The sequence below is a fragment of the Hypoxylon trugodes genome, assembly GCF_022578975.1.
Source record: "Hypoxylon trugodes strain CBS 135444 unplaced genomic scaffold F4822scaffold_7, whole genome shotgun sequence".
NCBI classification, from domain to species: Eukaryota; Fungi; Ascomycota; class Sordariomycetes; order Xylariales; family Hypoxylaceae; genus Hypoxylon; species Hypoxylon trugodes.
In genome coordinates this window covers 1,874,132-1,887,856 of record NW_026250022.1, presented here as the reverse complement: position 1 = coordinate 1,887,856, position 13,725 = coordinate 1,874,132, and the positions used below count along the sequence as shown (strand labels likewise).

The 13,725-nt window shown below is 45.8% G+C and overlaps 5 protein-coding genes across 5 annotated transcripts; 2 read left to right on the top strand and 3 right to left on the bottom strand.

Moving 5' to 3' along the window:
• Positions 1-172: 172 nt before the first annotated feature.
• F4822DRAFT_444959 (uncharacterized protein) lies at positions 173-2,810 on the bottom strand (the record flags this gene model as incomplete). Its single annotated transcript, XM_051463307.1, has 5 exons — positions 173-536; positions 657-1,306; positions 1,376-1,946; positions 2,110-2,290; positions 2,381-2,810. 5 exons carry the CDS (start codon positions 2,808-2,810, stop codon positions 173-175), a joined length of 2,196 nt encoding a protein of 731 aa, XP_051312392.1.
• A 573-nt stretch (positions 2,811-3,383) lies between these two features.
• On the bottom strand, positions 3,384-5,312 carry F4822DRAFT_410675 (uncharacterized protein). Its single transcript, XM_051458789.1, has 4 exons — positions 4,992-5,312; positions 4,914-4,929; positions 4,587-4,807; positions 3,384-4,526 (listed from the first exon to the last, which is right to left on the bottom strand). The coding sequence occupies exons 1-4, from the start codon at positions 5,059-5,061 to the stop codon at positions 3,985-3,987; spliced, it is 849 nt and encodes a 282-aa protein (XP_051312391.1). The 5' UTR covers positions 5,062-5,312; the 3' UTR covers positions 3,384-3,984.
• A 1,044-nt stretch (positions 5,313-6,356) lies between these two features.
• F4822DRAFT_321750 (GTP cyclohydrolase 1 type 2/Nif3) lies at positions 6,357-7,135 on the top strand. The gene is made up of 2 exons (XM_051455477.1): positions 6,357-6,965; positions 7,033-7,135. Exons 1-2 carry the CDS (start codon positions 6,670-6,672, stop codon positions 7,085-7,087), a joined length of 351 nt encoding a protein of 116 aa, XP_051312390.1. The 5' UTR covers positions 6,357-6,669; the 3' UTR covers positions 7,088-7,135.
• Positions 7,136-8,694: 1,559 nt separating this feature from the next.
• F4822DRAFT_321829 (uncharacterized protein) lies at positions 8,695-10,276 on the top strand. The gene has a single exon (XM_051455479.1). The coding sequence runs from the start codon at positions 8,838-8,840 to the stop codon at positions 10,083-10,085; it is 1,248 nt and encodes a 415-aa protein (XP_051312389.1). The 5' UTR covers positions 8,695-8,837; the 3' UTR covers positions 10,086-10,276.
• F4822DRAFT_444955 (uncharacterized protein) lies at positions 10,236-13,684 on the bottom strand (the record flags this gene model as incomplete). Its single annotated transcript, XM_051463306.1, has 5 exons — positions 10,236-11,459; positions 11,564-12,793; positions 12,852-13,175; positions 13,261-13,463; positions 13,536-13,684. 5 exons carry the CDS (start codon positions 13,682-13,684, stop codon positions 10,387-10,389), a joined length of 2,979 nt encoding a protein of 992 aa, XP_051312388.1. The 3' UTR covers positions 10,236-10,386.
• Between the last annotated feature and the right edge of the window lie 41 nt (positions 13,685-13,725).

The window sequence follows — 13,725 nt, the reverse complement described above, 5'->3', positions numbered from 1 at the left end:
CTTTTAAGAGATCGAAAAGTGGATTCTCATACCATAAAGTGGATCATTTCCTATATGGGTGATGAGTAAGCGTAGTCATGTACTTCTGTACCGATTTCTACTCAAGTATGAACTTATTCTTATTTCTCTGTTCCTATTTCATCTTCCATTTATCTACAACTCTTTTCTCTTTCTATATATTAAACTTCTTCGCATCTATAGCCCTATCAAACGCACGTCCCCTACCCGTTACTGTTTCGTCTCCGTGAGTAGGACCACTTCCCGGAGCCATGAATGGATTGTCCCAATTTACTTTATCAAGATCGGGATATGTGTACCAGGATGCCTCTGTTTCTTGATCATAATACCTTCTTGAGAAGTCCAGGAAATACTTAATCGTGTCCATCGGAACTTCGAGATATACTAATAATGACGGAAGGCCGGTTCTGCCGGTGCACGCCTTGGTGATATTGTCCATCGTTTTCTTGAATTCGGCAGTCGGAGCGCGACGTACGTAATACATGATACGATTCAGAATAATAATCCAGTGGTTAATACTACAAGAGTCGCAACAACGACGTTAGCCAAGTTTCAATTCAAGTTGGGGGATCAACGGGCTTCGAAGCTACCGGAGAAGTCAAGTAGTTTCGATCGCCATTGAGAATGGTCTCACTTACTGAGTGGCATCGAGTGTACCCTGCATAGTCCTAATCTCTATAGTATTCGGAAAGATATTTGTCGCGCGACCAGATACCTTGTCACCGACTATGCGTATACGCGCCGTCGTACGATAAACAAGAGTCGAGTTCTCACTGTATAATATACCTCCAACCATACCAGCTACCAAGTCATCGATTGATGTATATTCCCATACGGATTCAACGAACTCGGTACGCTTATCACCAATGAGTTCCAAGTCTATATGCTCATCCATAACTTGCAGGTTGCGTTTTGCCGTTTTGCGGGCTACCTTGGGTAGGTAATCACTCATCCGCATTCGTGTTTCTGGGTTTGGATCAAAGAGGGCCTGTGCCAACCGAGTTTTTTCTCCCACCTTCGCGCACCATCTTTCCATCGCGGCTCGGTCCTTTCTGTGTGCGTATATGAGGGCATCCTCTGCGAAATACCATAACGTGACGAATCTCTTGATCTGCTGCAGATTCCACCCGATCTTGTGACCAAGATGTACATGCACTCCTGTCGATACTTCCATAGGCTTATGGATACGGAAGTTGTCTCGAAGGATTCCACAAACCTTCTCAATGGAAGCAGGTGTTGCGGGACTCTGAGCTGGCAGAACTGGGCTTACTACTTCTGCACCGAACCACTGTAATAACAATGGTTAGTAATCATCCTAGAAGCAAGCATAGAGGGAATTTCAGATGTTGTTACTTACACGATACGTATCGAACGCCTGGTTTCTAGGTCGGTCAGGAGGTATGTTGTACCGACTAACCCTCATACCGTTCCCATCTACTGAAACGTCTTCAGTGACAGACCATGCTCTGTACATCGCCTTCAAACCATCTATCTTGACGTAATTAGGGTCTTCTATAGATGCCAGGTCACTGTTGTATTGTCTCCTAAGCATCTCCACTGTAGCGCGAAGTCGGGTCTCGAAATGCGCAGCCGCCACTGCCCTGGGCTTCGGTTGGGTCCAACCACCTTCTTGAAGCAATTCCTCTACCCTCTGGCGGCCAATATGACAGTCTGGTTCGGTGATTCTTTTTACGTCGCGCCTAATGTAGTTGGCCCACTGAAAAAAACGACGAAGTATCGCATTCCCAACCTCTTGGTTTCCAGCGCGGGTCCGACTCCCGTCGAATTTCGGTACTTGCGTGTAAAATAGCCCGAAGAGCTTTCCCCATTTCGATCTCCCGAACAGATATGTTCCCATCGGGTCAAGCGCCATCAGATCGGCGTACTGAATGGCCTCGATTGCGTATATGCCATTTTGCCTCAACGTCCTATTTTATTTTTTAGTACTTGAATTCAGTTTATTCTATTAGGGTATGACGAACAAAGCTAACAAGACTGGGAATGGTAATAGTTTTGGTAGGAGGTTATTTCTTTAGTAGGAACGTGGAAAGGAGTGAAAAGAACGGGTGGAAGGGGGGTTCGTTTACTAACTGTGTAAGTACCCTTATAGCATAACGCCTCATCTTCTTTACATTTATTTGGCGTCTGTCACCGTCCTCAAAATCTTTGGTATAGAACCTAGACGATAAAAAACGCGGATCGTCTGGGTGGGGATCCGGTTTCTGCTCGCCTGCTTTTTGACGTACACACATCGCAAGGAGAAATTCGAGTTCTGTCATCTGTTAATACTAGGGTTCAGGGGTAGGGAGCCTAGACTCATGAAAACACACCCCTTTGGGGAATGGGGGACGAAATTGCTTACCTATTCCTAAGGTTTCTACGTCGTCTTCACTACCCTCTTTACACACCTCAGGGTTATCCGATGTATTGTCCTCGACAATTGCCCGGTCCGTGGAGAACTCGGTCGCCAGGAAAGCCGTAGCGCCTTCTCCGGCGTTACGTCCTATCGCCAGGGAGGCACGTCTAGCGACGGGCACAGGAACAGCTGGAGTACCCTTCATGGCCAGCCCCCTGACTTTCTCGTCTTCATCTTGATTATCTCCCTCGTCGCTAGATTCGGCTATGCTGAAAAATTCCGGGTGGTTCACTAAGTACGGCACGAGTTGCGCATAGCTGCCTGGAACCGCGCGTGCTGATGAAGCTCGCGCCTTGTAACGACCAAGCCTTTTAACTACCTTCTTTCTCTCAGCAGCTGCCTGCCCGTATTGTTCGGTTGATACTGCGAGAACCATGGTTACGTTTTGGTGGTGTACTTGATTAGTTGAACTTTCTGTCCAGTGGGAATAGTTTCGTGTGTAGTATATACGTGATTATCACTACTTTTAAAATGCAAAGAATCTCTCCGTACTAGATATGTATATCAATTATTATCCGTACATGTTGAATTTATGTATTGGGACTCCGTCACTGGCTTGATAAACAGGTGCTTAGTAACACTTGCCATATTCCTGTATGACATTGACCATAGAGCATTTAAAAATTATTTTGTTTTGCCATGTTTATGTTATAGACAAAGGTTATACTGCTGATTATGAGATATCATTATATGACAGTGTTTGGCGTACTATAATGGTATTGTTTAAAAGGCATTGTGAATTGTAGACAATCGAGTCTTATACACTTCAAGCGCGCGAATGTGTAAGGCCACCATCAGCGCGTAGAACTGGATTTCAAGATTTTTCGGTACCTTGGAGTGGAGGGGACAGGTACTCGGCGGTTGAAGCTAGGCCTTGACCCATGCGAGTTTACAAGAGGTAGATACTCAAATACTCAGGCACGTACCTTGATATTACAAGGCAGCAAGGCTCTTATATCTTGTTTTCATCTACATTTCTTTGACAGGGCGGTCTCTGGGTCAAAGGTCGCCGCGTGCCGTGGTTGTACAATAATAATGATAATGCAATTATGAATACACCCCTATTTATTTTCCCAACCGATATAAACGTCGCACATCCGCATAACTAGATAAGCCATGGTACGAGACCAGAGAGAAGAAACCAAATACTCGTGGCATGAAAGATTTGGATTGGATTTCAAAAAAAAACGGTACGCGCAACAAATATAATAGAATGTCCTTAGCCTGTCAAAGCAATGCAATACAAGCCGCCGACTTTCGCGCCGTTCTACCACCCGCCAACTCAAGAAGCAGGGAGCCTTTTCTACTTCTCATTCTGAACTCCGTGTGATCCTAACTGATTGCTCAATCGTCTCTCCCTATTATTCACGGTAACCAGCTGTCCCCTCAAATTGCGTTGTGTATTCCTCGTATACTATCTTCTTATCGCTTAACCCCCTCCCTCCTGTAGCTTGGCACGCTTTACGTCTTTACGCCGTATCACCTTAGGCGTCCAACGATGACCAGCCTTATTTAAAGCTTTATTTAGGGTAGAAACTACCGTATAAGCCTTAAGAGGTCTTCTTGGGTACCGCGTTACCACCCACGTACTTGCCAATCTCCGAAGCGTCGTGGAATTGGCGAATGCCGTTCTTCACACCCTCCCAAACAGATCGCGCCGCCGGAGGAGTACCCTGAGCACCTACCAAAGAATCGATGCGAGACTCGAGTATTCTGAACGAGTCCTGAACGTGGGAGCTCTGAGCAAATCGAGTTCGGAGGAAGATGGTGTAGATGGTAATGAGAATCCACGAGCGGCGCTGGAAAAGGATAGCGGAGAGGAACAATCGACCCCAAATCAGAATCTCGAGGCCAGCCACAATGGACATGGAGGTATCGTAGTATTGCTTGACGAAGTTTCCAATAACCTCGGCAATAGGGTTGGCCGACTGGGGCTTAGCGCCTGGGGAAGCACCGGGAGCGGGTTTGTTGGGCTGGATGGTAGGGATAACATTGTTTCGGGTGTAAGTTGCGACGTGGAATACAGAGTAGATACCGTAGGGAAGCATGGCAAGACTGTACTGGGGAGATAGAAGCCAGACTAGGGCCATGGCTAGAGTGGGGAAAAGTGTTAGTGCCATGATAGCTGAGGATAGATGGGAAGTTGAAATACCTAAGTATTGGACATTCTCGTCGGCGAGGAGAGCCGCAGCTCCAATGTTCTTAGGGCCGACCTTCTGTCTAGCTCGCCATGTTTTATAGACCACAATTCCGTAGGTAAGGGCCGCGGAAACGAAGGCCGTACGGTAAGTAAATCTGGCCCAGCGGGTATTGTAACTAAAGGCGATGGCAGAAAGGGAGTATCGGAAGATACATAACAGAAGTACTAAATGTCTGCAAATGTAATTGAAGAGTTAGCGGTCAAATTTCCTTGTCGCCGTGCCGTTTCCGAGTCAGACAGCGAAGCAGATTCGAATACTATGTTATTATCTTTACGTACCCGCTAAACCATGCGACTATATCAATTCACACGTTAGTAAAGACTACCATAGTTATAAGAACAGAAGGCGAATCGTACACTGTAATGTCTTCGCTAGAGCTAGGATTCTCTCGGTGAGAGGTAGATTTGCTGGAGGCGGAGGAGCCATGTTTCTCTCAGGAATGTCCGATACAACAATAAGGATTCGGCGGTGATCAAAGAATTAAATTGTTTTGTCGCAAATATATCGGAAAATGATTCTGAGGCAGAGAATACGGGGGATCGCGTGCTACTCCAAAGTAGAAGTAGATATAGGTGACGATTATGTCGTATTGGATTGGTGAGAAAAACAGCTTGGGAAAGCTGGTGAGGTGGCTGGATCTGTATGGTGTATGGAGTTATGTAGAGGTATGGAGGTACAGCACGGGAAAGTGGGAAAAAATATGACGATGAAAGAGAGGGCCAATGCTTCGTTCCTTGTACTTTGTACATTGGTACTATGGCGCTATGCCGTGTTAGCTGTAATGTTGGTATCTTTGTACCTTGGTACCTTCCCAGCTGTGTGACCTTGATTGAACATTGAGAGAGGATTCGCCGGTTTCCATCAGCCTCTAGCGCCCTCTAAGCTCTAGGTAACAGTGGTCGGTGCGTCATTCAAGTTATAGTGGATCCCTCCTCTACCCGGAAATGTATGCGCCTACCCACCAACCTATCCAAGCTTTTCGTCATAGTACCACAAGCTTAAGAATGAAACTCCCCACATCGAAAAGACAACTTGTCCGATTCCAACTCCTATTCGCATTCGCAAGATTCTCTACGTATTTTTGTACATATGGAATTCTATGAAAAAAGCATTACAGCTTCAATGATGTAATATTCACAATCCGTATCTTTGATAATCGATATACGTACCAGCGATTGCGAGTTAAGGACCGACCGATAGATATCGACACAGCACAACCCCCTTTATGTTACTTAGTTCAACGCCGTTCGCGTTTATTTCAAACGGCTTCTTCTACCATTCAATGTACACCAATCGATTAGTGTTACTCCTGTCCAGCGACCCCTGGTTCATAAGGTTGCCCCAAATCCAACGCCACGATGGCAGCAAGACGCGTAGCACTTCGCAACACCAATCAATCCAAACTTGAAGCCAAAAGAAGTGCAATACTGGCACCGTTTAGACCTGATCCTGGATTGATGAAACAAGATGAATAAATCACAATGAACCTTAACAGCTCAATTATACCGATTTGACGGCATCCAGGAGATCTACATTATCTAAATCGTGTCAAACGACCGTTCAACACAAGAAACAAGAAACATTCCTATCGGAAGAAAAGAATGCCGACGAAGCCCATTCAACCATTTTATAAGGAACTATATGATCATGAACTCCGGAACCTACAGAGATGCAATGATTTCTTGATGTTATTTCGTAACGCAAATTCATTAGGCAAGTTGTCCATAACTAAGACTTGAGACTTTAATGGACGGTATATTGTCGAAAGCCTAGACCAGAGGCAACAAATTCCTATCAATATACTTCAAATTTGGACAACTGGTATTAGTATATAAAATGAAGCCTCATTGGCTCTCGAGCCATTTACCCCTCTCTCCAGCGATGAAACGACCTTTGATTCTTTCAAACATTAACATAGCTAATATCTATACTCTTACCCACTATCTTACATCCTAAAGGCGCCGAGTTTCTTAAAATAGTCTCGAATTACAACACAGTGGCCCTAGGTATTACGACCAAAAACAGCTAGTTACAATGGCGACTGTCGGGGCGGTAACCCCCCGCTTCAAACTTGTATTCCGCGTGCCACCATCGGCACTCGCATCCGTCAAAAGCGCTATATTCGCCGCGGGTGCAGGTCGCTACCCCGGACCCGGGAACTATACCGAATGCTGTTGGACAGCTCTAGGCACCGGTCAATTTCGACCAGGCGATGCCGCGAATCCCCATATCGGGAAAGTTGGCGAACTTGAAGAAGTTCCGGAGGCCAGGGTAGAGACACTCTGTGTTGGGGAGGACGTCGCTAGAAAAGCCGTTGAGGCGCTGAAGAAGTAAGTAATTTTCAGGTGCTTATAATGGTCTAACGTGAGTTTAGTGGTGTTAATTCACTGTGGATAGGGCGCACCCATACGAAGAGCCGGGCTACGAGGTGTATAGAGTGGAAGACTTCTAATGTGCCATCAGCAAGACAATCACAAGGAATAATAAACATTGTCTAAACGCTCAGCTACATCGTTAATCCTACTCTAGTCTTGAAAAATATATAGTTTCACCTGCTAATGGCAAAATCGTTTAGCTCTGAGGGACCTTTAATAGCGTAGGTTTGCCCCCCAATCCCAACGTTAACAAGCAGAGTACGGAACCTCCACTCTTCCCCGCATGTTCGATTAATTATAGCAGCTCCTGCGCCCCGGAGAACCTTGAAATCTACCCCACTAAAGAAACTAGGGATTGGAATACCGTCTCTTGATTGGATGAGAAATATCATTTCAGGGCATTATCGCTATTTCCTTCCCCCATGACTTCCCCTAACTTCTTCAACCGCCCATCATTTCGAAGTCAGAAAATCCCGAGTCTTTGATTGATGAGCAAGTCGTCCATCGGATCATACCCGTCATTCAGATGACCATTCCTCTCATCATGTAACCTCTCATAATTTTCCTTCTTACTCTATAAGCGACACGTCGGCGGATTTGGCCATTTGAAATATGATGTTAGATCACAAATACAAAGGCTACAAGAGTCAAGCAATACTGTGTGTCTAGCATCCTCATAAACCACACCCTGGCGTCGATGGCAAGCAGCCCTCTATGTCACGATGTTGTAAGTTCAAATACGCTTTTCCAATATGACGTCAAAATACACGCAAAGGTACTACTCACATACTGAATGTAACGCCGGCCTGGTAGGGCTGAGTGAGCCTTAAGATCCACTCACCATGAGTATCAAGAAGCTAGGATAAATATAGCATGGTCCATTATTCATATCCGTCCCCGGATTCGATCATTGGTCAAGTTTTCGATATTCAAAGCATCAGAAGAAAAGTAGAGGTAAACCGATCTCTGCCTGAAGACTAATGATCGTATTGGTTCTAGTAGCTATAATACCTTCCATAGTTGGTACGTACTAAATCCTTGCTTAAATTCTGATTTGTTGTCTAATTCTGATATGCCTGATAGTAGAAAGCAATAATGTGCTGGTTAGAGTCAACTCTGAGCTCTACCACGAAACATGGAACATGATCTCAGCTACCGCGCATAAACATGACATTTTAGATTGAATAAATGCGCATTTGAATTCACGTATTGCTGATTATGCGGCAGGTGGTTACAAGCCGATATGATCTCGACAGCATAAAAAGGAGGATGTTTAGAAATTGCAACTCCAAAATAATGATATCTAAGCGAAAGGCATCAAAACATTAATGAAGTGAGGCCAATAAAACCTATATCCGCTGGTATCCGCGGCGTAGCACTCTTCATGTGCGTATTATCATGGGCGTTTCACACAAGTATATACTATCCGTTTAAACCCTTTTAAAATCGACAGATCAAGAGACAACCGACCCTACTTAATAAAATAGGTATTTGGAAGCTGCCTGGCCTGAAATATGACAGCTAAGTGCTTCCAATCCCCTTCGTTTCTTTCGTTTCATTATGAGTATCTCTCGGTTGGTTCCGTATATGAATGCTACAGATATGATACATCACATATTGAATGCACGTTCCCGCGGGGTACATACCACTCGTCCCATCACAGGCATTAAATCATCAAGTACCAAGCTTGTGAAAACACCACAAGATTGGGTATTTATTCTTCTCTACCTGACCTTCCTTCTACTCAGGATCTCTTTTCATCCTCATCCTCAACTTCATCCCATGAAGCTCCTCTTCAACTATCATTCCTACTCCGCTAAGTAAATCATGGCAAGCGTCAACGCCGCAGACTGGTGTATTATATGCGACAAACCCAATACTAGTGTTTGTAACAGATGCAAAAGTTCCCGTTATTGCTCGAAAGAGTGCCAGCACGCAGATTGGCCTGCGCACAAGCTTCTCTGCTCAGCGTTCTCGAAATTTGATATTGGAACACGGCCAAGCAAAGACCATGTTCGAGCAATTTCCTTCCCATTTAATAAAGAGAGACCCGAAATTGTCTGGCTTCATTGCCCATGGCATGACGACGACGATGACGATTTTCCTTGCCAGTTTCCCGCCTCCGCCCCCATTGTGGGCAAAGACGCATTCGGTAGAACCCTGCCGGTTCAATACAATCCATTCTTACAGAGGAAACTCACCGATACAATCCATATCCTCCACCGCGATGCCGCCCTCATCGATGGATCGCTTCCTAACAGGAGCGTTGCTGCCGTAACTGCTACTCAACCATATCAGACCCTTGATTGGCGGGGTCCGATCCTAGCCTATGGAATGGTAGGACTAGGTGTTGATCAAGTTGCTTGTAAAGACATCGACATGAACGACTTCCGGCACGTCGCCGACCACCTCGTCGCTTGTGGCATGGAATCGAAACCTGATATCCGACGGAACGTCGGCGAAAAAGTAAAAGGCGTCAGGATTAATTGTCTCGGCGATCAGAAGATGTTCAACAAACCCGTCTTCGAAGCAGTTGAGGTCCCATCCACAGACCCAATCTTCACAGAACACGAGACTTCTGATATTGCGAAACGCATTGAGTTGCCCATTTTCACGCGACGCTGTCGACCTTACGCTAAGTGGGCTAATGATGAGGATAATAAGATTTTCCAAGGCGCTAGTCCCTTTAATAACCAGCCAGCTACATTCTTACATCTTTGCTGTGACCCGAATGCTAAGTTCAACGCTCGGACGGGGTCGATGGGTTGGGGGTGGGCGCCTATGCAGTGGCAGAATGGTGCGGGGAGTGCTATCATTGTGCGCCAGGATAAGAAACCCTTATTCCCACTACACGCGGAGGCGCTGTCTAGGTATTGTCAGTATGATGCTAGGGCGATACTTGCTCATTCAATGGGGGAATATGCGCCAGAGGAGCCGATGCAGAAGAAGACTGCGCTGGCTATGGTTTGCCGGCCTGCTTTCATTATATCCTGGTACAAGTTGCGGGAGACTAAGAGGAAGGAGGGAGAGGATACTGATGCTCCATACCCCTATTATGATGTTGATTTCGACTAAAGTATAGGTCACCTATTTTATAGTAGGGGTTAGTAGTAAAACCGCGACGAGTTGACATGTTTATCATCAATTCTTATGTATTCAACTACGCGACAAGATCTAGCTTTAGCCGAAGAACGGCTCCCCACTTGTAAGTACGTCGTCAGGATTGCAAGCTCCTCGTATTATTGTGAGATGTTTCTACAGCCACTCACTTCCCTCACCTTCCGAGCTCCCAGTATATCGATTTTTTGTCTCTAAAAAATAGTACTTGGGTGCGTTTAAAGTCATTTAAGGTCTCGAAACCTTGGACCTTTTCATTCTAGATATCCATACACTCACCAAGATCAGACAACTCCCCCAGTTGTACACGACAAGTATCCTCAACATGTTTCCATATTAAATCAATAACGGCGAATTTCTTGTGTACCATAGCGGCTTCGATTGCGCCGTCGTATTCGGTTTGCCCCTGTTTGTAGCTGTAAGCTCCCACGTTTAACAGGAGCTGGACCACGTCAAGCCTACCCTCCTTCGCAGCTTCATCTAATGGGGTTAACAGTATGCCCGCAATTGCACAGACGATATTAAGATCGGCCCCGTAATGGCATAGGAGAAGCACCACATCCATGTCTCCATCCCTAGCAGCTAGAAGCAAAACCGATTCTCCGTCCGGCTTCGTGAAGCAATTGACATCCGCGCCCCGCTCAATCAAAAGTCTTAGTAATGACAATCTAGTTGTTCGGTCATCCGGTGATGTCGTCTTCCAATAATATGCAGCACCAAGAGCCGTAACTCCTCGACCCTCCTTCGCAGGCCAGTTGACATCAGCACCTCTGCGTATCAATTGATCAACTAAATATTTATCTCCCCGGGAAGCTGCAGATTGAAGCGCGGTATACGGCGGGTCAGAACGATATTCCGCGGAATATGCGTTAATATTATCGGTAGTTTCGAGTAGCTCTTCAATTAATTCACGCTGGCCGCCATGATAAATAAGAGAAGGCAAGCAGTAGTCCGTTGGCGAGGCACCACGATTGAGGAGCAATTTGAAAACTGCTAGCCTTCGCTTGGCCATTGCAGAACTGACTGGTACATATGGATTGATACAAGCTTCCAGTAGATCCCCCGAGTGATCTGATGGGTTGAAATCATTTGATTTTTCTAGGAAGACTTTGGCTTTGTCAAAGAACGAATCATCATCCTTAGTGTGGTTGAGAAAATGTTCCGGAGAATCGACAGTGCTTGGAATGCCATTCTGAGCCTTAGAACCAACTCGTTCCAATAGCCAGTTGACTGCTTCGAGGTTACCTATACGGGTAGCCGCTGACAATGCATTCGCACCGTATTCGTTCACATTAGCGCCGTACAGACATAGGATGTTCAGAACGTCTACCCCTTTTTTTCGACGCCAGCTTCTAAAACTTCTCCATCTATTGTAGCTCCAAATTGAAGAAGATATCCCAAAATAGTAGCCAAATCCTCGGAATAACCACTCGCACAGATTAGTTTTACGAAGTTGCAGAGTATGAATTGGGACGAAGCAAGTTTCGTATCCACCCCAAATGCAACAAGACCATCGACAACCCTAGTATCGACGCATGTACCTCTTGTTGGAACGAATTGTTCAGCAAGGACCAATCCCAAGAACGACGTTTCTCTGGAGTCACGTTCCTTTGGGTCGGGAAGAGACTTCAAATATTTAGAGAGGCTTTTCACGCCCCGCTTCGCGTGGATACAAACTGCTGGACGAAGGATACGAAATGTTGCTTGCGGGCTGTACGGACGTAGTTTGTAGTATAGCTTTGGATGATAGTAATAGCTTTGCTCTAATAACGTAAGGCTTTGCCTCGTTGGCCTATTATTGTGACTGAGGAAATCGTATGAAGGTGAACTTCCAACCGCCCGCCACGCGGCGTCGACATCGGCACCGCGTTTCAAGAACACCTCTAATACCCGAGAATGCGGCTGGTGGTCTAGGCTGAGCTTAACGAGTACCCTCCCGTCATCCATATCTTTAAGAAGGGTCGGCACGTAGGCGTGATCGCGCCTCATACGAGAAATGAATCCACCCGTCATCAGGGCCTCCACAAACCAACCAAAATAGCTTACGTACAGCTTTTGTTGATAACACTGTTGGTTGATGTCGCATCCTTCGATGAGCAGCTCTGCGCACTCTACATTCCCGGTGGCAATCGCTTCGAGAAAAGCAGCTATTCTTTCTTCGTCGGGTGGACCTGTGAGTTGAATTCCATTTTGAAGGAGATTTCGGACGATATCAATGGCACCCATGGCAGCGGCGTGGATGAGCCATGACGTCCCATTAGGAATAACCCATCTGTAATGGTGAAATCCAACACTCATTAAAAAGGTAAAAGCATCCCTAAATCCGAACCTTCCAGCACACTGTGCCAAGGCTTCCCATGTGGCCCTTGCTGTGGGGAGATCTTGCTGAAATAATTGCCGTAGGGTTGACTGTGGGGCCTGGTTAAGTAAGATCTCGCATATCTTTGGACACGGCCCTTCACCTATCTCTTCATCAAGCAGGCCGTTCGAGAGGAGATAAATGGTTCTAGACAGAAGATCGTAGACATCGGATTTCGAGCTAGGCACCGACAAGGAAGATGCCTGACCAGGCCTTGGTAGGAAGGATGGTATGACCGAGAATATCATTTCCTGGAGCTTCGGCAAGTGTGTTTCAAATGTCGTGCCCATTAAATCACGAATGATCGCTGTCATATTTCTTAGCTTATTTCGTACGGAAGAATATGATAACTTCTTGATACATACGGGTTATTAAATTTTGGAACACAACTGAGGGGCCATCTGCAAGAGCATTGTTGTACTCTATCTTCACAGACTCGAAAAAGCTTGCGAATTCATCCTCTGGATCTAGGTTTGGCGCCGTGGGTTGCGAAGGATGACGTTGTAATATGTTGTCTAAACCGTAAGGTATTACTTCGTAATTCACTTGGGTCGTTGTTGGGTAGGTCAGGAATACTGGGGGGGAGGTTTCCTGTTGCGTTAGGGATGCTGTCGGAGAAGGAGGACCAAGTCTGGGAGCAGGGGACGGAGTCCTAACTTCTACTCCCACTGGTAGCGTGGTGGCATTGCCTGGTTTGTACGTTAACGCTTGCTATTTTAAGAGCCGTTGTAATATAGACAGTATCAAGGACTTCAGGTAGAGGGGATTACGTACTATTGCCTACATTATCCCGAGCACCTGACCTTCTCATCTCCTTCCAAGCTTTCTTCCATTCAATCCTATTCCCATTAAGATAGATACCCGTGTCCTTTTCACCCCTGTTGAGATAGGACTGGTAGATCGGTGTCCAATCTTCCTTCTTTAGTCTCTTGCGAAGCCTAAGCACATCTCGAAGTTTTGTCTCATAAGTTGATAGACTATTAGTATCATGAGTTAGAGACCTAAGTAATCATAGACTCATAGAAGAAATCTGATATGGCTGTACCTACGGGATAACAGGAAACCCATACTCATCCTCCATAATCTGTTTAACTTCTTTGAGGGTCTTTCTTTTGGCCTCATAGAGCTGTCGAATGATAGCCTCATTTTGTTTCCATCTATCATCTAAATCTGAATGGGGGCGTTTGACGGAAGGCATAGTGATGATATCCTAAAGTGAGACGTATTATAAGCGCGATT

Bases quoted from the DNA above. Each gene is read 5' to 3' on its own strand.
- F4822DRAFT_410675 (XM_051458789.1), bottom strand. From the start codon at position 5,061: ATGGCTCCTCCGCCTCCAGCAAATCTACCTCTCACCGAGAGAATCCTA. The intron at 4,527-4,586 runs GTATTTCAACTT...TCCCCACTCTAG, and splicing joins CGAGAATGTCCAATACTTAG to CCATGGCCCTAGTCTGGCTT.
- F4822DRAFT_321750 (XM_051455477.1), top strand. From the start codon at position 6,670: ATGGCGACTGTCGGGGCGGTAACCCCCCGCTTCAAACTTGTATTCCGC. The intron at 6,966-7,032 runs GTAAGTAATTTT...CACTGTGGATAG, and splicing joins GCCGTTGAGGCGCTGAAGAA to GGCGCACCCATACGAAGAGC.
- F4822DRAFT_321829 (XM_051455479.1), top strand. From the start codon at position 8,838: ATGGCAAGCGTCAACGCCGCAGACTGGTGTATTATATGCGACAAACCC.